Source organism: Danio rerio, chromosome 19 (assembly GCF_049306965.1).
Source record: "Danio rerio strain Tuebingen ecotype United States chromosome 19, GRCz12tu, whole genome shotgun sequence".
NCBI classification, from domain to species: Eukaryota; Metazoa; Chordata; class Actinopteri; order Cypriniformes; family Danionidae; genus Danio; species Danio rerio.
Window position 1 is genome coordinate 1,685,001 of NC_133194.1, and position 27,396 is coordinate 1,712,396.

The 27,396-nt window shown below is 36.2% G+C and overlaps 1 protein-coding gene across 1 annotated transcript in view; it reads right to left on the reverse strand.

Annotated features, from left to right (window-relative positions):
- zgc:63863 overlaps nt 1-26,699 on the reverse strand; it is a 34,814-nt gene extending 8,115 nt beyond the window's left edge. Inside the window, exons 1-7 of the mRNA NM_200401.2 lie at nt 26,474-26,699; nt 24,904-25,089; nt 24,482-24,562; nt 22,627-22,813; nt 21,118-21,219; nt 10,177-10,318; nt 7,049-7,233 (exon numbers count right to left, since the gene is read on the reverse strand). Of these exons, the coding sequence (NP_956695.2) occupies nt 7,049-7,233; nt 10,177-10,318; nt 21,118-21,219; nt 22,627-22,813; nt 24,482-24,562; nt 24,904-25,089; nt 26,474-26,537 (947 nt within the window). The 5' untranslated portion in view covers nt 26,538-26,699. The remainder of the gene's footprint in view (nt 1-7,048; nt 7,234-10,176; nt 10,319-21,117; nt 21,220-22,626; nt 22,814-24,481; nt 24,563-24,903; nt 25,090-26,473) is intronic.
- Between the last annotated feature and the right edge of the window lie 697 nt (nt 26,700-27,396).

A 27,396-nucleotide genomic window follows, 5' to 3' on the forward strand; every position in this document is an offset into this window, starting at 1 on the left:
ACAGCTGATGGAGTATACACTAACCTGCGCATTATTCAGACACTAGATGGCGCCAAACAGTCAAAAACACAAACAGCAGATGGAGTATACACTCACCTGCGCATTATTCAGACACTAGATGGCGCCAAACAGTCAAAAACACAAACAGCTGATGGAGTATACACTAACCTGCGCATTATTCAGACACTAGATGGCGCCAAACAATCAAAAACACAAACAGCTGATGGAGTATACACCAACCTGTGCATTATTCAGACACTAGATGGTGCCAAACAGTCATAAACACAAACAGCTGATGGAGTATACACTAACCTGCGCATTATTCAGACACTAGATGGCGCCAAACAGTCAAAAACACAAACAGCTGATGGAGTATACACTAACCTGCGCATTATTCAGACACTAGATGGCGCCAAACAATCAAAAACACAAACAGCTGATGGAGTATACACTAACCTGCACATTATTCAGACACTAGATGGCGCCAAACAGTCAAAAACACAAACAGCTGATGGAGTATACACTAACCTGCGCATTATTCAGACACTAGATGGCGCCAAACAGTCAAAAACACAAACAGCTGATGGAGTATACACTAACTTGCGCACTATTCAGACACTAGATGGCGCCAAACAGTCAAAAACACAAACAGCAGATGGAGTATACACTAACCTGCGCATTACTCAGACACTAGATAGCGCCAAACAGTCAAAAACACAAACAGCTGATGGAGCATACACTAACCTGCGCATTATTCAGACACTAGATGGTGCCAAACAGTCATAAACACAAACAGCTGTTGGAATATACACTCACCTGCGCATTATTCAGACACTAGATGGAGCCAAACAGTCATAAACACAAACAGCTGATGGAGTATACACTAAAATGTGCATTATTCAGACACTAGATGGTGCCAAACAGTCAAAAACACAAACAGCTGATGGAGTATACACTAACCTGCGCACTATTCAGACACTAGATGGCGCCTAACAGTCAAAAACACAAACAGCTGATGGAGTATACACTAACCTGCGCATTATTCAGACACTAGATGGCGCCAAACAGTCAAAAACACAAACAGCAGATGGAGTATACACTCACCTGCGCATTATTCAGACACTAGATGGCGCCAAACAGTCAAAAACACAAACAGCTGATGGAGTATACACTAACCTGCGCATTATTCAGACACTAGATGGCGCCAAACAATCAAAAACACAAACAGCTGGAGTATACACTAACCTGCGCATTATTCAGACACTAGATGGTGCCAAACAGTCAAAAACACAAACAGCTGATGGAGCATACACTAACCTGCGCATTATTCAGACACTAGATGGTGCCAAACAGTCATAAACACAAACAGCTGTTGGAATATACACTCACCTGCGCATTATTCAGACACTAGATGGAGCCAAACAGTCATAAACACAAACAGCTGATGGAGTATACACTAAAATGTGCATTATTCAGACACTAGATGGTGCCAAACAGTCAAAAACACAAACAGCTGATGGAGTATACACTAACCTGCGCACTATTCAGACACTAGATGGCGCCTAACAGTCAAAAACACAAACAGCTGATGGAGTATACACTAACCTGCGCATTATTCAGACACTAGATGGCGCCAAACAGTCAAAAACACAAACAGCAGATGGAGTATACACTCACCTGCGCATTATTCAGACACTAGATGGCGCCAAACAGTCAAAAACACAAACAGCTGATGGAGTATACACTAACCTGCGCATTATTCAGACACTAGATGGCGCCAAACAATCAAAAACACAAACAGCTGGAGTATACACTAACCTGCGCATTATTCAGACACTAGATGGTGCCAAACAGTCAAAAACACAAACAGCTGATGGAGTATACACTAACCTGCGCACTATTCAGACACTAGATGGCGCCAAACAGTCAAAAACACAAACAGCTGATGGAGTATACACTAACCTGCGCATTATTCAGACACTAGATGGCGCCAAACAGTCATAAACACCAAGCCGACAGAAACTAAAACAGCTGATGGAGAGGTCATATATCCAAGTATTGCCCAATAAGTCGATATATTGATCACTGCAACAGGTCAACTTGTAAATGACCTCAGTTGTCAGCAGACTGATTAAAACCCAGACAATAAAGATTATAGAGCAGGGGTCATCAAACTTGTTCCTGAAGGGACGGTGTCCTGCAAATTTTAGCTCCAACCCTAATCAAACACACCTGAACAAGCTAATCAAGGTCTTACTAGGTATACTTGAAACAAACAGGCAGGTGTGTTGAGGCCAGTTGGAGCTAAACACTGCAGGGTCACCGGCCCTCCAGGACCGGGATTGGTGACCCCTGCTATAGAGTGTCTGATATACAATATATTGCGTACAGAAGCAGCGCGGATCACAGCTACCTCTAATGCAAATGTGATGCTGCATTCCTCAAGCCTAATCAATGCAGATTTCAGACCTCCCTTATTTACCGTACCTGCGTCTTCTGATTAGCTCATTAGCTCCTCAAGTGCTCCGTGATTTGATTTAGGTGTGCTATATCATTCAACATGTGCAGGTTGTGAAGTTCGGCAGGAAAAAAAAAGATTTCTATAAATAATAAATAGGATAAAGTCTCCTAATCATGATAATCATGATATTCCTTCGACTGTATTCGTACAACCAAAACCTACAATCGTTGCATCCCTATAATTACACACACTTGTAAGTGTTTTGTTTCCCGAACACAAGTGATCTAATGCAGGCGTTCTCAACTGGTTTGGTCATGGGACCCACATTTTTATATGGTCATCAAGCTGCGGCCCAAATTTTTAGGAATTATAATTCATTTGTATTTAACTGTTAACATACACAACTAGTGACAGATAAATTATGAGAAAATCACCAAGACTTACAAATAAACAATATTTTACTGCTGTCATTTAACAAAATGTATCAAATTATGGAAATATTACAGAGTAAAAATGTCAAATACTGTAAACAGTGGTTAGGGTAAGGAAAAGTTAAGTTACTATTAACTAAACTGAACTGTAATAAAACATTAACACTGATCTGGTTGAACTGAACAGAAACCAGCAAACTGAAGTAAAATTATTAAAACAATTATAACCATTTTATAATAATCAGCAGTTATTTGCTGTTCTGCTTTTGTGTGGGCTTTCTTGGCCTTTGCTACACGGTGAGCACAGTAAGATGTACTTGTACTTTATTTGTACATGAATATGTAAGGCACTTTTGTGATGCCCTCAGCTATTAGAGACGTCTTTGAAAATAGTCCACAGGTTTTTCCTTGGAACTGGGATGTTTGGTTTCTAAATGTTGTTCTAATTTAGGTTTCATTTCACTAGATATGACACACTGAGGTTTTAAGCCTTTTTGTCGTCAAAACATGTAAATCCACACTTTACATATTCGGGGTCGTACTTGCACTGGAATTTCACATGTCAAAAGGGTATACGCCGAGCTAACATTAGTGTTGTTCCCATACTGATAAACTTCCGGTGACCTGTTGTGAACTTTTTTTTCCCATTTTATACGCTTCCTTTTACAGCATCGATGTTGTAATGTCATTAAAATACATTCATTTAGTTGCTCAAGCGTAAAACTAGAAAAAAAAAGCCGTTTACTCGCACGTGCCCGTCAGCAGGCTAGCGCAGAAGCTCCATTAAATATACTGGGGTAAAATAAATGCTCATATTATAAAGACATGGCAGGGGGAAATGTAATTTAATGCAGTGCTTCTTGTACAATCTGGGACCCACTTTATATCGGATATCACTCAGCCAGTGGAGATCGCTGACTTTTAAAGAAAACAAACCTTAAACGCGCCGGTTTTTGCATTGCAGTTCGCTAAAAGCGCTTAACCCAGGTTCCTGGCAAATTAAAAGCCCCATTAGCATGCTTCGGCACGCGCATTTCAAAATAAAAGTCCAATATAAGCAAAATAAGTTAAATATTAAACTTTTGTAGTTTTTTTTTTGATCACACACTCCGCGACCCACTGAAAATGTTCCCGCGACCCACCAGTTGAGAAACACTGATCTAATACAACCGGCAACAGGCATCGCTAACTAACACCGAACAATGCGTTCAGAGCGATTTAATGTAATTGTACCGAGTTGATGAAGTCAGATGTGAGCCGAGGGCAGGGTGTGAGCCTGAGGGTGGGTGGGTGTGTGTGTGTGTGTGCAGGGGGTATTAACGAAGAACATTTGGGGGTCAAAGCCATTAGGGAGGACGTGCCACTCCTCATTACAGCACTCCACGGGGTCAAAGAGAACAATGGAGATCAAGGTCAAGGGTCACGGCCTCAAGAGGAGCTGCTCATTTCACTGACACACACACACAGACACACGTTCTTCGCTTTTCAGAGGACACAGATGCTGCTGGGGGAGGGGTTATGCAAATCAGGGTAGAGCCTTAATAACCTACAGAGGCGGAGCTTCCTTGTTGACTGATTTGCATGAGGCAGAGGATAACACACGTCTTTCTTGCTGATTTTTGTGCATTTTCGGTGCACTTCTTGACCCATTGTAGTGTTTGTCTACCCATTTCTATCCCTCGTCTCTGTTAACCTTCATAGTGGACACATGGCACGGCAATAACCCAGATTAACTCTTAGACAATATTGCTTAAAGGGGCTAATAATATTGACCTTCAAATGAGTTTTAAAAAATTAAAAACTGCTATTAATCTAGCAAAATAACCCAAATAAGACTTTCTTCAGAGGAAAAAATATCAGAGGAAATACTGTGAAAAATTCCTGAGTCTGTTCAACATCATTTGGGGAATTTCCGTAACAGAAAACTCACATAGCTTTGACTTGAGCTGTATATAAAGCTCATACTGTAAGCTTTAAAGCTGCACTCACAATAACAGATCAGTGCTGTTGCATGTTCTCCTTCTCTCACTCCAGTGTCAGTGCACCTCTCTCGCCCGTTGTTCCGCTCACATTTTCATCTCTCGCTCTCATTTCTGTCACTTCCTCTTTCTCATTCCTGTCTCCTGCTCTCTCTTAATCTTCATAGGCGACAGCAGACGCGGGGAGATCTTAAACAAGACAGATCTCTCCTCTGATGGCTTTTTCAGCGCTGAGGGACTTGAATTCGGTTCCCGCTGAATGCCGGAGGAATCGTTTCCCGCTGCCGTCAGAGATAAATCATTAAAGTGGCTTCACCTGCATCTGCAAATGCAATCTGCAGCCTGACAGCGAGTGTTTAGACACACGGGGGCAAAAACGCAGACAGCTCCGGCTGAGCGTCCTTCACGTCACAACAGGGCGCAACAGCCTCACTGCGTGCATAGGGAATGATATCATACTCAATATCGCCACCTGATGGACACAAGGGGAAACAAACACCCCTCGGGGGTAAAGATGTGTGTGTGTGTGCGTGTATACTCTGAATCAATACAGTTTAACATTAATATGACTTAAAAATAGTGATTATTCTGATAAACATTGTGATTATATTGAATACATCTTCCGGTTTAATGTACTTACGTTTATTAAATGTAATAAACAATAAGCTGGCAGTCTTAAAGCGTTTTGTTTATGGCAACAGGTTTCTAACTTCCCATTATAAACAGTTTGAGCGCATTATTATACCAAACGCAGGTCATAAGTGCCCCAAACTCACTGTGCTCACAGGAGTCAGTTTTATTCTGGAGAGTCGGTTTGGCCTAATAATAGTATGATTAGTAAAGTGCTTAATGCTGTGTGTGTGGGTGTAAGTTCATTTGTAAGTGTGTGTGTGTGTGTGTGTGCCTGTGTCTCTCTGTGTGCGAGTGTGCATCTGTATGTATGTGTGTGTGTGTGTGTGTGTGTATGCATGTAAGTTTATGCACGCATGTGAGTGTGTGTGTGTATATGCATGTGTGTGCATCTGTATGTGCATGTGTGTGTATGCATGTGAGTGTGTGTGTGTATATGCATGTGTGTGCATCTGTATGTGCATGTGTGTGTATGTATGTGTAGGCATGTGTGTGTGTGTGTGTATGCAGGAGTGTATGTTTGTTTGTGCATGCGTGTATGCATTTGAGTGTGTGTATATGTATATGTGTATATGCTTGTATGCGTGCGTGTATATGGATGTGCGTGTGTATGTTTGTATGTTTATGCATGTGCGTGTATGCATGTGTTTTTGTGCATGTGTGTGTTTACATGCGTATGTGGGTGTATGTGCGTGGGTGTATGTGCATGTGAGTGTGTATGTTTGTATGTGCATGGATGTGTGTATATGCATGTGTGTGTGTGTGTGTTTGTGCATATGCATGTGTGTGCATATGCATGTGTGTGTATTCATGTGTGTGTATATACATGTGTGTGCGTGTGTGTGTGTGCATATGCATATGTGTCTATGCATGTGTGTTTACATGCGTATGTAGATGTATGTGCATGTGTGTGTGTATGCATGAGTGTTTAAATGGGTATGTGGATGTATGTGCATGTGTGCGTGCATGTGTGTGTGTATGCATAAGTGTTTAAATGGGTATGTGGATGCATGTGTGTGTGCATGTCTGTGTATATGTGTATGGGAGTGTGTACATTTGTATGTGCATGCATGTGTGTATATGAATGTGTGTATGTTTGTATGTGCATGTGTGTTTACATGGGTGTGGGTGTATGTGCATGTGTGTGTGAGTGTTCATGTTTGTATGCTCATGCATGTGTGTATATGCATGTGTGTGTTTGTGGGCATATGTGTGTTTTCATTTGTGTGTATGCATATGCGTGTATATGCATGTGTGTGTATGTTTGTATGTGCATGCATGTGTGTGTGTGCATGTGTGTGTTTGTGCATGTGTGTATATGCGTGCATGCATCTGTGTGTATGTGTGTGTGTGTGTGTATGTTTGTATGTGCATGCAAGTGTGTGTGCATATGCATGTGCACGAATGTGTGTATATGCATGTGTATGTGTTTGTGCATGTGTGTGCGTATCTGCGTGTGAGTGTGTGCGTGCGTGCATTTGTGTGCATATGCATGTGTGTGTGCATGTTTGTATGTGTGTGTTTACATGTATGTGTGTGATTCTCACATGTTGCGTGACTGCAGCGCTGCAGACCGGCTCATCTGAGAGGGCGGGCAGCTGCTGAAGAGACTCTGAGCTCGACCAATCAGATCCTCGTACGGCAGGTCCTGAGGCATGCGAGACAGCAGGTGATGAACACTGGCCATATCACACTCACTGCTCTTCACCTCCTTCTGTCTGTACAGCACAATCTGAGGACAGAAGGACAGAGAGTTATACACACACAACCTGCACGCAAACATGACCACTTCATCTGACTGACTCCCTTGAGCTGAAGAAAGAGAGTCACCTGGATGGTGAGCAAACTAACAGAAAATGTGTGTGAACTACCCCTTTAAGGACTTTCATGCAACCGGGCCCTGGATTCTGCAGTTCAGAGCGTCGAGAGTGTGTCAAATCACAGCACACACACACTACCTAAGCAGCAGGATGAACTACATTTCCTGCTGGCTTCCTCATCCCGACTTCAAACGGCCCCTGGCCCCGTTAGCTTCTCGTTGTCTCCAGCAGGGGAGCGTCTCGTGGAGGCAGAAGAAAGAGCCGCGTTTAAAGCTTTCCAGCACAAACACACACACAAAACCTCTGGTGAATTCATTAGAGTTGTTTAATTAACGGATCCGCTACAACAAAGTGTCCTCAATTCTCGTATTAGATGAGGAAGGAGTGGGAAAAAAAAGATGAGATTCTTTGCCTCGATGTTTGTTGCTGTTGTTATTGTGCTGATGAATTAGCCATCGCCTAAATAAGTGAATTAGCCAAAACATGGTAAACAACATCCTCTTTTTGGATTACAAAAGCGTTGTGTTGTATTGTGAGGGGTGAAATGACACGCAAGAGCGCCTGGATTTTAATGATAGGAAGAGTATTAGCTCTATTATTAGCAAAACAGCACCATTACCGGGGATGCAGGCAGAGATTGTGTGTAAACAGGAACTTCTAAAGAAAAACTGGCAAATCAAATCTGACAATTTCCCCAAATGAGAAGCTGCAATATATTTAGTGAAGAGCAATATTTTACTTTTAACCAGAACTCCAAAAACATTTCTGTTTATTAGCTTTCATTTATTTTATAACTTCGGTCTCCCCCACATGTTTAAAGACATACGCCATTTCAATGTGGTCATTGGTCCATAAATGTTCCCTGCTTGTTATTAACATTATTTATAAATTTGTGGCTCTTTTGGATTCTTGGTGCCTATAGAAATTAAAAATGTAAAACAGGAAATGTGTTGGGACCATTGTTTTTGTTTACATCCCTCAAAATGCGCTATAGGTGAATTGGGTCGGCTAAAGTTGTCCGTAGAGTGTGTGTGAATGGGGGTGTATGGGTGTGTCCCAGTGATGGGTTGCAGCTGGAAGGGCATCCGCTGTGTAAAACATATGCTGGATAAATAAAGGGATTAAACCGACAAAAAAAAAAAAGAATGAATGAATGAATATTATTAATTCAGTGTTGGTGTTTTGAGTATTTAAGACAATATTGAGTTTAATAAAAAAATAAAATATTAATAATAATAATTAAAGCTAAAAATAATACTATTTCATAATAAATTGTAATAATAATAAGATTTAATAATAATAATAATAATAAAAGCTGAAAATAATAATACAATTTCATAATAAATTGTAATAATAATAATAACAACATTTAATAATAATAATAATAATAATAATAATAAAAGCTGCAAATAATAATGATATTTAATAATAAATTGTAATAATAATAACATTTAATAATAATAACAACAATAACAACAACAACAATAATAAAAGCTGAAAAAAATTATAAAATTTTATAATAAATTGTAATAATAAGAATAACATTTAATAATAATAATAATAATGATAATAATAAAAAAGCTGAAAATAATAGTAAAATTTTATAATAAATTGTTATAATAATAACATTTAATAATAATAATAATAATATTAATAATAATAATAATATTATTATTATTATTATTATTATTATTATTATTATTATTATTATTAATAATAATAATAATAATAATAATAATAATAATAATAATGCATATACAGTCAAGCCCCAAATTCACAACCCAGGCACAGTCTGATTTAAAGTTTGGTAACATTTTATTCTGATGGTCCATTTGAGTAGTAGACTGTCTGCTTAATATCTGCTGATACTGCTCCTTCAACAGACATTTAACTGAATATAAAAAAACTTTACAAGTGCATGTCAACTTACACTAACCCCAACCAAACAGTCTACTTATAATCTATTATGCATGTGGATGCCAATGTAAAATAACTTCAACAAACGGACCATCAAAATAAAGTGGGACCTAAAGTTTTTATTTAGGTGTAATCAAAAGCTGGGAATTTTCTTTTTGCAAAATGATGCCTCTAGTACATCGTCTTATTATCTTTTGGCAGAAGCCTGTTGTGTGCAAAAAAAGCTTGTTGTTTAAATAAAAGTGACTTTAAATCAGTATTGCCCAGGGGTATGAATAATTTCTGGCATGACTGTATATGATAGATCAGGGAGCACCAAACTTGTTTTATTTTAGCTCCAACCCTAATCAAACACACCTGAACAAGCTAATCAAGCTCTTACTAGGTATACTTGAAACACCCAGGCAGGTGTGCTGAAGCAAGTTGGAGCTAAACCCTGCAGGGCACCGGACCTCTAGGAACGAGATTGATGACCCCTGCTCTAGATGTTGCAAACTACTGTGTTGCTCTCTGCCCCTTTTTCAGCATCTCTAAAAATGCGATATTCTGCAGCGGGACGGCATTTTTGTGAGTCTCACATTTTGAAAAGAAAGTCACATTGAACTACAGCACTTCTTATTCAGGCAGATCGTGCAGCGTTTAAAGGTCATTTCCCGTGACTGACATCATAAAGTCTCCCAGCATCTGTGAATGCAATCCCAACGTCATTTCTTGTGTGAACAAAGATCAATTTAATGCGTGAAAGCGGCTTTTTCAGCATCTTGTGAAATGAGCGGCGAATTTTTAGGACGCCCAGTCAAGTTAAAAATAGTTTTAAAGATGCGTTTCTTCAGCTCCCGAACACTGAAAAGGTCAAACCGCAGCTCTGCCTCCGTGTCCTTGAAAAGCAGGAGATGTAGAGAGGAAAGTACAGACTGTAGAGAGACGCTCGCTCTTACCACAGCGGCGAAGTAGATGGCCATGAGTGGGTGAGACGCCAGGAAGAAATCATAGAGCCGCAGAACATGCCGGAAATCTGACAGGACGTAGCCGTACCATGTGATCAGCCAGCTGAGAGCGAAGATCGTGCCCACCTCAGACCTGCAGCACAGAGATGAGCAATTATCAGCACAGACTTTTATGCAAACAAATCAGGCACACAAAAAAACTAAAGCAAAACAAACACTAAAAATTACCAGCTCTTTATTATGCAATCCAGTCAGAGCAAGTCTTCAGTTAATGATTCACTGATTCAACTGATCCTTTCAGAGTGAGTCTCCAATTAATGATTCACTGATTCAAATGATCCAGTCAGAGTGAGTCCCAATTAATGATTCACTGATTCAACTGATCCTTTCAGAGTGAGTCTCCAATTAATGATTCACTGATTCAACTGATCCAGTCAGAGTGAGTCCCAATTAATGATTCACTGATTCAACTGATCCATTCAGAGTGAGTCCCAATTAATGATGCACTGATTCAACTGATCCTTTCAGAGTGAGTCTCTAATTAATGATTCACTGATTCAAATGATCCAGTCAGAGTGAGTGCCAATTAATGATTCTCTGATTCAACTGATCCAGTCAGAGTGTGTCCCAATTAATGATTCTCTGATTCAACTGATCCTTTCAGAGCGAGTCTCTAATTAATGATTCACTGATTCAAATGATCCAGTCAGAGTGAGTCTCCAATTAATGAATTACTAATTCAACTGATCCAGTCAGAGTGAGTCCCAAATAATGATTCACTGATTCAACTGATCCATTCAGACGAAACCCTACTAATGATTTAAAGATTCAACTGATCCAATGAGAGTGAGTCCAAATTAATGATTCAATGATTTAACTGATCCAGTCAGAGCGAAACCCAATTAATGATTCAACTGATCAAGTCATAGCGAATCCAAATGAATCAATTAATGATTCCACTGAAACAGTCAGAGTGAGTCTCTAATTAATGGTTCACTGATTCAACTGATCCAGTCAAAGTAAGGTCTAATTAACAATTCAATGATTCAACTGATCCAGACAGAGCAAGTCTCTAATTAATGATTCACTAATTCAACTGATCCATTCAGAGCGAAACCCAATTAACTATTCAAAGATTCAACTGATCCAGTTAGAGCAAGTCCCAATTTATGATTCAACTGATCAAGTCATAGCGAATCCAAATTAATGAATCAATGATTCAACTGATCCAGTCAGAGTGAGTCCCAATTAATGATTCAATGATTTAACTAATCCAGTCAGAGTGAGTCCCAATAATTGTTTCAACTGATCCATTCGGAACGAGTCCCAATTAAAGATTTATTCATTTAAATAATTACATTTCCAGTTAATGATTCATTGAGTAAAACAATCTATTCAGAGTGAGTCTCCAATTACTGATTCACTCATTCAGTAGATTCAGTCAGAGTGAGTTTCCAATCAATAATTCACTGATTCTGCTAAAACAGTTAGAGTGAGTCTCTGAAAAAACCTTACTGATCCAGTCTGAGCAAGTGTTCAGTTAATTATTCACTGATATAATTGATCAGAGCAAATTTCCAGTTAACGATACACTGATTTAAATGATCCATATAGAGTGAGTCTCTAATTAACGATTCACTGATTCATCTGATACAGTAAGAGTGAGTCTCCAATTAACAATTTACTCATTCAACTGATTAAGTCAAAGTCTCCAATAAAAGATTCACCGATTCAACTCATCCAGTCAATGCAAGTTTTCAGTTAACGAATTACTGACTCACATGATGTTGTCAAAAAATTTCCAGCTAATGATTTAATTACTTAAATGATCCATGCAGAATTCACTGAATTAACTGATCCTGTAAGAGCAAGTCTCCAATAAAAGATTCACTGGCTCAACTGATCCAGCCAGAGCAAATTCTAATCAATGACTCAATGATTCATCTGATCCATTCAAAGAGGATCTTTAGTTCTTGATTTGCTGACTCAATGAATTTACAAGTCAAACACAAATTCATCAAAAACTGGAGTTTTTCTGAACTTCATGCAACTTATGGCACAAAAATAAAGTCTCTAATGCCAAATTAAAAATTGATTCAATGCTTTCAATGACCCATGCAGAGTGAGTCTCCAATTAACGATTCACTGATTCAACTGACCCAGTCAGAGCAAGTCTTCAGTTAAAGATTCTTTGATTCAAATTATGTTGTCAGAGCAAATTTCCAGTTAATAATTCATTGATTCAAACGATCCATTAAAAGTGAGTCTCCAATAAACAATTCACTGATTCAAATGAGTTACTCAGACTGAGTGTCCAGCTAACGATTCAATGAATTCACATGTCCAAAACAGCCAACTAATGACACAAAAATAAAGTCTCTAAGGATTTGCATGAACTGAAAATTATATTTAGATTAGGATTACTGCAGTAAAGGAGTAAGATGTTGGAAATGTCCAGCAGTAGAAAAGCTTAAATGTAAACAGATCCATATTTGGTGTTCTTTTCACTGAATGCATCCTCCCCATAAAACATATCAGTGTAAAATGATGTAAAATCAGCATCTTTGCAAAGCTTATTACTACACACTGCCACATTTTATTAGGCTATCTGTTCTTCGTCCGTCACTGCCTATCAATATTTGTGACAACGAACAAAAGAAATGCATTAAACATTGTTACTGAGCATCATGCAGAGTGTGCATCCAGCATAAGTAAACACACTCAATGGAAACATGACCTTTCAAACAGCCTATAATCTGTGAAATGGCTGTTCAAACATGCCGTTTTCTCATGCATCCTACCGAAACTCGTCTTAAAACCCGCTGAAGCATTTAGCACACGCAAAACATGCTTGACACATTCATTAATCACAGACACCGATGTCACCCATATTCCATGCGAGCAATTTAACACTGCTGTAGGCCTTTTCTCAGACTGATAAAAATATGCTGCAAGGTTACAGTAGACGTTAGTTGAGAATAAAACTCTTTGCATGTGCAACATTGCTATGCTGAAATGGTGAAACACTAGCAGAGCTGGGTGATATGTAGTCTAGATTACACTATATAAAGCAAGTGCTTGTGATTTGAGTATAAACTACTTTTTCCTAATAATCGTGATCAGATTGCAGCCACTTTTTAATGGGTTACATCAGTGGTTCTCAAACTTTTTTTTATCAAGTACCACCTCAGAACTAAAATTGTCTCTCCAAGTACCACCATGTATTGAAATACGTAGCGTAGTAGACCAATTTAAGCAACTACAGCTCTGCACAGTTCAAAAACAGGGCAGATTAATTACTATAATTAAGAATATTTATTATTGTCAGCCACTTTAAACATTTTAAATGGTAAACGTTAAGACTGTACTGTGCTTATATGTAAAAAAACAAACAAACATCAACATTTAAATTAAATTGTGCTTTTAAAAGTTAAAAATGGTAGGGTACTGTTCTTTAAAAGTAAAAAATGCCAATGTCAATTTTATTTATATAGTACTATTAAACACAACCAAAGGTTGACCAATGCGCTGAACAATACAAAACACAAAGAACAAGTATAAAACTATAGCTAAAACAAACAATTCTCACTAATAGTTAATATAGCTAAAAACAAACATATCACAGATAGTGTTGGAATATCAAGCCAATTCCATGCGTGTTCAATAAGAAAAGGTCTGGAGAGGGTTTTCTTCAATGCCAAAAATATTAGTAATTTATTATAAATTACTTTATTAAATAAATTAAATAAAACTTTATAACAAATGAATAATTCGATGACAGAGCTCTGTGTTACGTTACCCCAATGCAATACAAGAATTACATTCAAGAGGTTCGCAACTAACATACATTTCCTGACTCCAGCATATATACACAACTGATCTTAACAGGTGGAGTTTTGGTTTAACATCATTTATCAGTCATTCTGCACTCCTTTGGCTCTTTTTAACCCCTAGACATACTTCCTCTTTCTGCAACCCTTCTCTGCATACAGAATTGAACAATTACGTGCATTTTTAATATATTTCACAACTTCTACAAAGATCTACATGACGACTTGTGACATGTCCAGACAGCAGTCTGGAACAAACCTAAATTTGTTCTTATTCTGCTTTTTCCACTAGTCAGCAGTTCTTCTAAAAAGTATGCAGCACAGTAAAAAAAAAAAAAAAGTGTGTCAGGTCAAATGTGCTATTATACAACAGAAAAAGATTAATATGTTGTTAGTCTAACCATTTTTCTAATAAAAAATAAAGACACAAAAGTAATAAAAATAAATAACTTTGTTCCTACAATAAATTCCTACAATAGTTATTACAGCTAAAAACAAACAATTTTCACTGATAAAATGCCAAATCACAAAGGTAAGTTTTCAACCTAGATTTAAAAACAGACAGAGATGAAATAGACCTAATGCAGAGGGGCATTCCACAAAGTAGGACCAGCTACTGCGAAAGCTCGGTCACCCCTGCATTTCAGCCTCGACTTCGGAATGTATAATAGTCTCCGGTTAGATGACCGAAGAGACCGACCAGGCTGATATTCAGTCAACAGGTCTGACAGGTAGGAAGGAGCTAGGCCATATAGATTTGTTTTATTTCGGCTAGAATAAAAGCAGTTCTTATTTGTGTTAAAGCCATTTTAAGGTCAATATTATTAACCCCCTTAATCAATATTAGTATTGGATTGTCTCCAGAACAAACCACTGTTATTCAATGACTTGCCTAATTACCCTAACTTTACCCTAATTACCCTAGTGAAGCCTTTACATGTCACTTTAAGCTGAATCCTAGTGTCTTGAAGAATATCTAGTCTAATATTATTTACTGTCTTCATGGCAAAGATAAAATAAATCAGTTATTATAAATGAGCTATTAAAACTATTATATTTTAAAACTACATTTTTTTTTCTCCGTTAAACAGAAATTGGGAAAAAATACATTCAGGGGGGCTAATAATTCAATTCTATAAAATTAAAAGATTAATGCTTATTTAAAATATGCTATCTATTTTCATTCAAAACACGACCGCTTCATCCCATTTCAGCTGAAGTTTCCCAAGACTAAAGTCATTCAAGGAGTTCTTTTCTAAATCCTCTTCTAGTGTCAGCAGGCTTAATATCATACATATTTACATGCGCAGAAATGGCTGAACCGCTCAGAAAGCCACATATTTAAGTTTGCATAAATATGCATGCGCATGATCATCAGATATGAGTCTGTATAAGTGTAAACCCAGGGCTGACCATTTTTATTTATGAAAGTGTTGCGTATTCCTCACACGCTCCCAGTGTCATCTTAGATTTTAACAGCCTCGTGTTGTTTGTCCTTCGCAACCTGATGCTTAAAGTTGCATTCCTGATGTTTATGTGAGAAGCGTTTTGCCAACAAAATTGTTGATACGTGATTCATTTATGATGCCCCAAAGTGCGTGCGCGCGCGAGTCTTCACATAAAACCTGTAGCTCGGCGTTGCGTGCAGGGTTTTCCGGGCTCTCGTTTGTAAAAGCAGGTTATTTTTAATGGCAGCTCATCTAAAATGTAGAGAATAAGAGGTTGTTCATAAATATTGCATGCGCGTGTCTCGCCGCAGCGCTGGTCCACAGGTTTAATGGTGTTGCTCACTCAGGTGCTGTTGCTTTTGCTTTTATGAATCTTTCCAAACAAGTTAATAAAGCGGCAGAACTTTTAAAAAGCCCTAAAATAAAACATCGCTTCCTGTTCGTGCACAGGCATACAGGGATGTATTTGAGCTTGTGAGATTGAAGGATGACTGTTTACAGAGCGGGTTTTTCAGTAGGGCTATTGAAAACATTGTGATCAGGGGCAGATTTAACCAATAAGCGAGGTAACGGCCGATTGGAGGTCCCCATAAAAATAACTTGAAGTTTCTATAACTTATATCTATCAGTTTTCTATCATGATTTGTATGGTGAGGGTCGGCAAAATAGCTGCAATGATGCAGCACTGATTGTGCTATTTTGACATTCTGTGTGTCAGGGTTCTGCCACTCTGATCTTGTAAATTGTTGTTTTGGTGGCAGAGCCCGGGCACTAGCTGTCTTGTCCTGTTTCTGTCTTTGTGTGTCTATGTGTGTGCGCGCGCCTTCGTGGGTGTGCGCAAAGCATGCTCGCTCTCACTTGATGCAGCCGCGCGGGCTCTGCCTTCCTCGGACGCGCGGGCTTTTGTACTAGTGTTTGTGTTTGTTCTGTCGGCATCGCGCTGCTTCATTCTCGGCGCCTCCGTCTAGTTGGTTTCAGTTTTGGTTGGCGCTGAGATGAAGCATGCGCGTTGCATATGTGTGAGCGCACGGTAAGGTGTTTATCTATCGTGTGCTCGTGTCTTGCGTCTGTCAAAAGCACGTGGCTCGGTGTTTACATTGTGGTCGCGTGCTTTTGTCGTGTGCTTCGGTGTTGTTTGTCTTGTCATAAGAACACGCGGTTAATGAGTTCTCTCACTGGCTGCGTGTTCTAGTCTCGTTTTATGAGAGTGCACGGCTTGTGTTGTCTCTCTGTGTCATGCGCTCTCCCGTCTATTGTCTAGTCCCACCCTCCTTGTTACCCCATTATTAGTTAATTATGTTCATCTGTTTGTGTGTTAATTTAGTCCTTCATATAAACCCCTCATGTCTGCCGTCCTGTACCAGTTCGTCGTCGATTTTTCCCTGTCCTGCTGTGTCCAGCCCTGCCTTGTCTTGCCAACCCAGTCAAGTTTGTTTGTCTATTTGTTTTATTAGTGTTTTTCCCCCTCCGGGTTGTTTATTTTACCTTTTATTTATTTATTTTATTTTTTATTTTTTTATTTACCTGCGTCAGTTGCGTCGCTTTACTTTCATTCATGAATTCGCTCGCAGGGCATCATGGGATAGCGCAGCATGCATGGGATGCGCACTCCGGAATCTCATCCGGGTCATCCGGGTACTTCTCGCCTACTGATTTTTGAATTCTATGAATTCGGACATACTACTCGGCTCACATACTGATTTTGCCGTACTATATAGTATGGAAATATGCGTTTTCGGACGCAGGTATAAAGTCTCAAAGTGTAGGTTAAACTGCTATAAGAAATCCTTTGTACCCGTTTCAGTGGGTTTATTTAATAAGAGTCAATCTTAATTAGCATTATAAATTTTGTAATTGTTGTATTTTGTATAGTTTTTTATTGCTTGTTTTAGTGAATGTCTGCAGCAATATGGCGACGCCCATAACAAATCTCCTATCAAGGACAATAAAGTTTTACTACTACTACTACTGCTAAAGAAATTTTGGGTTTTAGATTGGGTGCATCCGCATTTAATATTTAATAAAATATTATTAAATAATATTTAATAAAAGCATAGATAAATACAATAAAGAAAAAGACATAAATGAAATGAGCAGTGTTTTATTGTTTTATTAATCAGGGGTCATCACAGCGGAATGAACCGCCAACTTATCCAGCATTTGTTTTACGCTGTGAGGTGATCGTGCTGCCCACTGTGCCACCGTGCCGCCTTGTAGCAGGGGTCGGGAACCTTTTTTCAACAAAGAGCCATTTCTGATTTTTTTTTAGCAGATCCCTTTTTTTAAAGAGCCATTTGGATGTATATTTATCTCAAAATGCCTCTTTTAAAAATGCATTTGCTACTGTTTTACTACTATAAATAATACAGGTTTAAATAAAACCTTAATTTATGTCCATGCACAACTAAAAAATAAATAAATATGAAGCATCACATGTTGAGCAAGTGCATGAATGTAGAAAGAACGTCCTTTTATTAACAGTTCTTATTCATTTTGCTGTAAAAAATTTACAATAAAGAGGGAATTGTAATTGTATTTTTGATAGGAATCGATAGGATTTCTAGTGTCTAGTTTAAACGGTAAAATATTATTATATTAGGCGAAGCAGTGGCGCAGTAGGTAGTGCTGTCACCTCACAGCAACAAGGTCGCTGATTCGAGCCTTGGCTCAGTTGGCGTTTCTGTGTGGAGTTTGCATGTTCTTCCTGCGTTCGCGTGGGTTTCCTCCGGGTGCTCCGGTTTCCTCCACAGTTCAAACACATGCGGTACAGGTGAATTGGGTGAGCTAAATTGTCCATAGTGTATGAGTGTGTGTGTGTGTGTGTGTGGAAGTTTCCCAGAGATGGAAGGGCATCCGCTGTATAAAAACGTTCTGGATAAGTTGGCGGTTCATTCCGCTGTGGCGACCTTGGATTAATAAAGGGACTAAGCTGACAAGAAAATAAATGAATGAGTTATTATATGAAGACAGCTGGAGAGCCACATGTGGCTCGAGAGCCATAGGTTCACTACCACTACCTTATAGTAATACTGTAAACAAAGAAACTTTAAAATAAAGTGTGACCGAAAACCTCTATGAATAATGTTTAATTTCTAAATTTAAGCTCTAAATAACGTTTAAAACCCTCATATTTGGTCCATTTATAAATGTTAAAAATAAATCTTCTGTTATTGAACTTACTTAATTAGTTTTTAATCTGGTAATTATATAATCGAAAAGATTTGTAAAATAAATAATATAATTTCAGCCTTTAAAAAAATGCGACACTTAAAAAAAATATTAAATATACCTTTAAAAATGATTATGTAGCTCCAACTGGAACAAATCCTTACTGTTGAGCTCTGTGACAGTGACTTTGATGAAGGACTGCACACAAAACAGCTTCCCATGAGGATATTTCATAAACCTTGTGAGCGTGCTTGTGTGTGTGTGTGTGTGTGTATGTGTGTGTGTGTGTGTGTGTGTCCTTGCAAGGAAATCAGTTTTGAACTGACAGAGACAAAGTGAACTGTACATCCACTGTGCCTCGGTACACACTGTTTCTCTCCTGATTCAATGTAAAGAGCTGCTGCTATCTGCCGGCAGCAAAAGCACAGACATCCCAGATCCGTGTCACAGATTTCAGTAGCTTTTATAGTCTCAGACAGTGTCTAATAGTCAGAGATAAACCTGTTAGCGGGGTGATACTCTCTCACACGAGTCTGCAGAGACCTGTACAAATGCCCTCTGCTGCCCTCTTCAGGACAACACTCTATATTAATCTCAGTGGGTCAAAGAAAAAGTATCTGGGATCAAAACAAGCTGATTACCACAGGGCATCTGAAAAACATATCGCTTATATACCAACATCCAAGTATGAGCAGTGCAGTGGGTATACTGTAAATCCACAGAAAAGACAGATCTCCAATGATGTCTATTCAAGATGTAGAGAAATCTGTATTCTTGAAACTAATAAATACAGCAGATGTCAGTGATTTGTTTGTATTATTTAGTTTTACTGCTCCGAAATATTTTAAATGCTTCTTAGAATAAAATATATTGTGTTTAATGGGGACAAACGTTGCTGTTTTTTACCCAGACATATTAAAAACAGAACATATGTTACAGCAGTAATCACAATACCGGGATTTTGTGAATTTTTATGCAAGGTTCTGGTCAGAATCTTATACCGGCCCATGCCTAAATACCACAGGAATGTATTTAATCTCGCGGCTTAGCTTGTATTTCACATTATCAGCAATTGCTCTTGATTCTGAAGCCTTGAGTTCAGGCATTGATCATCTGTTTATGTCAAATCTTAAGATTAGGATTGTTTATTTTGTCATTTTTCCGTGAAAATTCGTCTAATGTGCAACGGCTGACACATACAAAATACAAAACTGTATACAAAATACTAAAACTCTTTCAGCACCACATTATATGCTAAATTCAGGAGATACACTGGTAAGGGGATGAAAGATTCCTATTTCTTACCCTATTTTTTCCTGTTTTAATTGGTAACCTATAAAGTAAACTCACATTCTGAGTGCAAGACATGAGAAGCATCCGCAATAAAACATAAAAAATGAATATAATTAATCAAAAGTGTGTGTTTCTTAAAATTTAAGTAGTAGGTCACCACTTATGTACACTTTTTAGGCATTAAACCACTGCTCTTTCTGCATCAAATACACACAGGTTTTTGTAAAAAGCACAAAAGTTTATGTCAGTGGTTCTCAAACTTTTTTCATCAAGTACCACCTCAGAAAAAAAATTGTCTCTCCAAGTACCACCAAAAATGAGCAGTATTGAAATACAGTAGGCTCAGTAAAGCAGCTACAACTCTGCACAGTTAAAACAACGTGGCAGATTACCTCAGAAATATAGGCTATATTCATAAATGGCATATTAAATGCATAATTTTTGATCAATTTTGAAATGTGTGTAGCATGTACATGACATATTTCATTCCTCCGCGTACCACTAGAAGGAAGCCTGCGTACCACTGGTGGTACACGTACCACAGTTTGAGAACCACTGGTTTAAGTAATATTTGTCATGTCTGTGAATGTAAACTGTTGTGGAAGAAATTGCATATGTGATGAATATATAATTAAACCTTTAACCTAAATGTAATAAACCTATAATAAAGCTTTAACCTAAATGTTTACTTACATTAAAGGTGATTTAAATAACCAGAATCTCTAGTCATTAATAACTGTATAAATGTAGAATATGCACATAAGAGTGTGGAGCAACCAATGGGGTAGTTCACCCAAAAAATTTAATTCTGTCATCTTTAACTTGTCATCCACTTGTCTTTGAGTTTCTTTCTTCTGTTGAACACAAATGAAGATATACTGAATAATAATAATAAGAAGAAAAACAGCCATTGACTTCCATATTATTTTTTTTTGTTATTATGGATGTCAATGGCTGCTTTTTTTCTCTGCTTTTATTTTCAGGAAAAGAAATTTTCACTATTGATCCATTTTTAAATATATATTTTTTTTAATTGAGGGATTTCCCTATAAGGACTCAGAAGGCGGGCAGTAATATGGTTGTTAAACCTCGCATTGCCACAAACTTACATAGATTTAGAATCACTGAAGTGGAAGTAAATGATGAGTACATTCTTGAGTGAACGGTCCCTTAAATCTAAATCATGTATATACCTTATCATGAAGTCGTGTAGCTCTCGGTCCACTCGCTCCAGAAGAGGCATCAGGTAGTTCAGGATGTGTTTTGTGCTGTCCATGGTGGGGTCCATGAAATCCCTAAACATCCCAACAGAAGAAACCAGAAAATCTACATGATCGCTATGAAAAGGAGACATTTTGATGTTGCAATGCTTGGGAATATATATATATATATATATCTTTTTTTTTTTTTTCAAAAGAAACCTATTTTGCTCAACATAAAAAAATAAAAGCAGGACTGCTGTGACATTTTACGTTAATAAAATTTTTTTAATAATTTTTAAAATGTCATTTATTCCTGAGATTTAAAGCTGAATTTTTATCATTGTTACTCCAATCTTCACATGATCCGTCAGAAATCATGTTAATATGCTGATTTGGTGCTCAAGAGACATTTGTGATACTTACAAATATGAAGCAGCTGAGCTGTTTTTAACATTGATATGACAAAAAATATGACAAACTACTAATCCATAAATATATAAAGACTTAATAATTGTATTTTTCAAGGACTCTTTAAACTGATCAAATGCAAAAGACATTTATAATACTTCTAATATTATTTATTTCATATTATTATTAAAATAATTATTTATTTCACGTAAATGCTGTTCATTGATATTCCGATTCATAAAGAAACTGTTTAAATGTATAATCTAATTATTTAGTTTAAATATATATATATATTTCTTAAATATATTTACACTGAATTCTTTTCACGGAAATAATATTTAACAATAGTTCTGCTTTAATTTACTTTTCATTAAGAAATTCTGTTTTGTGAAGCAAACAAGACTTTTTTTAAAAACATTTTAAAGCATCTTGATTATTAGATTATTAGTGTCTACTCATATATTCCTAAAATATACATTTATGAAAAATGACCATGTACGCCTAAATGCTCTTGACATTTCATTAACGTATATACATAATGTACACTAGTGAATGTTATATTTTCATAAACAATTCTATAAATAAAGTAAAAAATAAATTAATTAATAAATAAAATGCTTGTTTAAAGAGATGATGCCAACCATGTGGGGACTTAATACACTTGTACACATAGACATCACCTATTTACTATACAACTGCAGGTTAACAACACTTATATAATAACTTTACACTATATAATAACCTTTTACAGTTGAAGTTAAAATGATTCGCCCTCCTGTGAAGTTTTTCTTTTCCAAATATTTCCCAAACGATGTTGAACAGATTCAGGAATTTTTCACAGTATTTCCTATAATATTTTTTCTTCTGGATAAAGTTTTATTTGTTTTATTTTGGCTAGAATAAAAGCAGTCTTTAATTGTTTTTAAACCCATTTTAAAAGAAAACACAGGAGGGCTAATAATTCGTATATAATAAAGATGTTTTTTTATAAATGTATACGTTTTTTTAAACAGAGTGAGTATATAGACTCAATAAAGACTCGGTGCATAACACTGTATTATTAACGTGGGACCGGGTTATCATTATTATAACCTGAGATGATGATTGGACAGTTTCTCCATGATGGCGATGGTCATCCTCTCTCCCAGCACCAGCAGGAAGGTCACCACGATATCATGATAACCCTGATAATAATGCAGCTGAGGATTTCTCCTCAGAACATCCAGAATGATGTCGATCAGCTGCTCCTGAAGAACTTCTCGCTCATCCACACGCATGCCTGAAAAACATATCATCACCACAGAACGACCAATCAGGCGTGTTACATTTTAAACAAGCATGACGGAAGGGAAAATGAATTATCCCATTATTATTACAGGATCAGACGCTCCCTAAAGATATGATGGGGAATGTTAAAGTCACTTTTAATCTTGTGACTTCTCATGTGATTTCAGGACAGTTGAGTTTTTTGTTCAGAGGCGAAACACACAATCAGTGCATTATTTCACATGAACATTAATAAAGCCACTGAAGTAGGGGGTGGTTATATAAAACAAAGATTTATTTCAATAGATTTAATATCTATTAAATTATTTTCATAAACACATGTCAAACTAAAAAGGCATAAAAAAAAAAAAAAAATTATTTCCCTAACTGTGTTTTAATAGACCAGGTTTGTAATATCTTGTGTTATTACCTCTTGGAAATAAATCTGTTTGTTGATTTACTTATTTTTAACTTGCTTAGATTATGGCAGATGGTAAATAAATAAATGCAAATGAACTGTATGCAGTGAATATTAAAGTAATTCAGTAATCTACACATATTTAATTAACTTGAGATATTAAAAATATGATTTGCATGCATTCAAAAACTTTTGGAAAAATAATAAAAGCTCTCACTGAATTAAAATTGAATGCAAAATGTACTTGCCAAAAATACAAGAAAAAAATCTATATTCAAAAATTGTTGTATTATACAAATATATAGATACACAGATAATATTTAAATTAATTTAAAATAATAATACAAAATGGATCTTATTATTCCCTTGCAACTTAATATTAAAATATTGTTTTAATTTTTAAAACAATTTTATATTATATTATATTATATTATATTATATTATATTATATTATATTATATTATAATAAATATTTAAAAATAAAATAATGTGAATATTTTGTAAAACAATTTTTTTCATTAACTTCTATAGCATATAAGACACGTATTTTGTTTATTTACATACTTATATTCATAAATCATATTTTTCTCACTTTAGTTATTTTTAACTTGCTTTGGATTATAGCAGATGGTAAATAAATAAATGCAAATGAACTGTATACAGTGAATATTAAAGTAATTCAGTAATCTACACATATTTAGTCAACTTGTAATATGTAAAAATATATGATCTGCAAGTAACTTAAAAATAATAAAGGGTCTTATAAAATTTAAATTATATGCAAAATGTACTTTACAAAAATACAAAAAAAAATCAACATTCAAATTGTTGTATTATACAAATATATAGATATAAAGATGTACAGATCATATTTAAATTTATTATAAAACAATAAAAATAGATCTGATTATTCCCTTGCAATTTAACATTAAAATATGATTTTAACATTTAAAGCATTTATTTATTTATTTATTATATCATATTATTCAATTTTTTTGAAAGTTTTTGTGAAATAACATTTTTTTAATCAATTTCTATGCAATATAAGACACTTATTTAGTTTATTTATATACTTATGTTCATAAATCATATTTTCTCACTTAGTTTACTAACTTCTATGGCCCACGAGACACCAGAAAGTATCATCTTAGCTGGTTTATCACTAATAAACACAGATTGGGAGCACGTCTCCAATCTCTCCTTAGTAAAGTCATATAAATGTGTGTTATGATCTTACACCAACAGTGACACTCATACACTGACCTTTCGGAAAGCGCCGCATTGATCTCCTGACATCGAGCACCACCTGTCTGTAGTCTTTGTGGTCTTCTCGAACATCTTTAGCTTTAAAAGATAAAAATGAGAAACATCATATAAAGGGACAGTTCACCCAAAAATGTTACTTTATTTACTATTTACTCAGCCTCGAGTGGTTCCACACATATGAGTTTCTTTCTTCTGTGGAACATAAAAGAAGATATTTTGAAGAATGCTGAAAACCAGTCACCACTGACTTCTATAGCAGGAAAAACAAATACTAGTTACAATAGTTACAGGTTTCCAACATTTTTCGAAATATCTTCTTTTGTGTTCAATAGAAGAAAGAATCTCATAACGGTTTGAAACAAGTAAGGGGTGAGTAAATAATGAGTATTTTGTGGTAAATAACACACAAACACACGTACATGGTTTGGCAGGCAGACTGTACACATTGATGTTGAGAAGTTTGGGCCACACTTTTCTCCTGATATCATCTGTCAGCAAACCGCCTTCGCTCACAGCCGCCTGCCGAAGAGTCTCGATGTCCACGGGGTCACTGTTTAGTGCCTGATGGATGTCCAGAAGCTTCTTTTTCTTCCATGGCAGATTTTCTGCATATGATAAAAAAGAAACATGTGAGATGGGATCATAAACACTCAACATTCACTCAAAATAACATTCAATAGAGTGCATTAGTGCCTGGACGCTTTTTCAGCAGCTCTATGGAAGAATGTTTTATTATTATTATAAAGATATTATAAAGTTTTGGTTAAGGAATATTAGTCCATGAACTATGAGGAGAATCACAACATTGCACACTTTGATTTGAAGCAAAAATGCCTAAAACAAACTTTACCTCAATGAAAAACAGACAAAAAGACAAAGATGCAGAACTATAAGCTTTACTAAGGGGGAAAATTGATATATTCCCATAATATTCTGCCTTTAACACAAATTTTAATTGACAAAGAAATATATGGTAGTTTATTTACTTGGAAAACCCAACTCTATGGACAGCCAATTGGTTACAAATAACAGGCATCAAATGAAAAATGCCTGACTAAAATCAGTGAAAGAACGAACATCCTGTTTTATTGGACACAGTTGTGGCTTGTTTTGCCATACATTGGCAAAACAAACCACAAAGAGTCTTATTACATCTTTTAAACACTAATATTGTATTGTACTCATTTTAGTCAACACTTACTATACAGAAACAGACACAACTTTGTCTTAAAAAACATGTTTTTTTGTTTTTTGTTTTTTTGAAAGAGAGAGCAGTTCCAAGATGATTCATTGACCTGTTTTCCCTTCTTTTTTGATGAAAAAAGAATGTATATATTCAATTCAATTCAGCTTTATTTGTATAGCGCTTTTACAATGTAGCTTGTGTCAAAGCAGCTTCACATAGATGGTCATAGTTTATGTGATATCCATGTATGTGTGTTGCTATACAGAGATATTGAGGTATAGTTTGTTTATACTCATTCATTCTTTCTTTTTTTAACAAAGAGGCAATTTGTGACACACTGCCTATATTGTTTACCATGCTACTTTGAATATTGGGTCTGAAAGCTCACTTTATTATGACTTTAAAACCAAAAAAGGCCTTTATAAATGACTGTAAACAATGTACTTTAACAGTCATTGGCTGCTAATATTATTTTCTCATTTAAAATTATCAAACTACACTTTTCTAAAATGATATCAAGGAGAAAGTGTGAAGGTGTGAAGTATTCAGCCCGATGACAGAGATGCTTTAACCCACCAAATCTGTCAAACCTTAAATTATGACGTCACAATGAACCTGTCAATCACTCCATATGGATCAACAGTCAGTCAGTATGGAGTTCAGTGGTATAAACTCTCATACACACATTAAATGGATATCACACACACTCGGTGACATCATAAAGCACGTCTAACACAGTCCGTGAGATCATAATAGATGACTTTCGTCCATTTATTAAGTTTATAATGTGCGGAACCGGTTACCTTCATGTCTCCCGACAGACGCTCGCGACCCGCTCGCTGGCAGTCGCTTCTTCGCTTTTTTCATCTCTTACTGCGACTCACAGTCATGAGGATATCAAATACATACTTGTATTACAATAACAACATAGTTTTAATTCAAAACGGACAGTGAAAACGAAAGGAAAGTGGCATTATCTGATTCTCCTCAGTACAGCGTCGCGACGTGGAGGAGGAGCGCTGGCCACCCAAGCTTTACTGTCACTGGCTGAAACGCCGGTGAGTCACTCAACCTTGCCTGCTGTCAATGTCGCACCTGATTGGTTTAAAAATTCAACAGGCTCAACGCTATTGGCTCATTTTTAAAAGTGTTTCTGCACCCGCCTATAATAACACACATGCGGCGTGTTTGTATTTACATGAGTTATGTAATGAATCCCTGCTGAATGAATGCAGCTGAAATAGCCTATATTTCACTGCTGTATATCATAATAGTTGGTATTTCACTTATAAAAGGTGAAATTCTGCTGTTGTAATCACTGAAAGATAAAACAGATAATCTAATGACTTTCCCAAGAAAAATAAAGCAAATTAAATGATTTACACACCAAAAATGAATAAGTAACAAGAAAAACAGGAAATATTAAACGAAAAATATAAAACTGTACGTTTTTTGACAGAAAACTGCTTTGATTAAATAAGTTCTGTAAGATAAATTGAACAAATTAAAATAATATTTTTAAAAAACTTTAATATTGTTAAAAAAATAATTATTAATTATTAATAATATTAATAATAATATAAATAATAATAATAATATCAATAAAAATAATAATAACAATAATAATAATAATAATAATATCAATACTAATAATAATTATTATATTATTATTTATTATTTATTATTATTATTATCATTACTATTATTATTATTATTATTATTATTA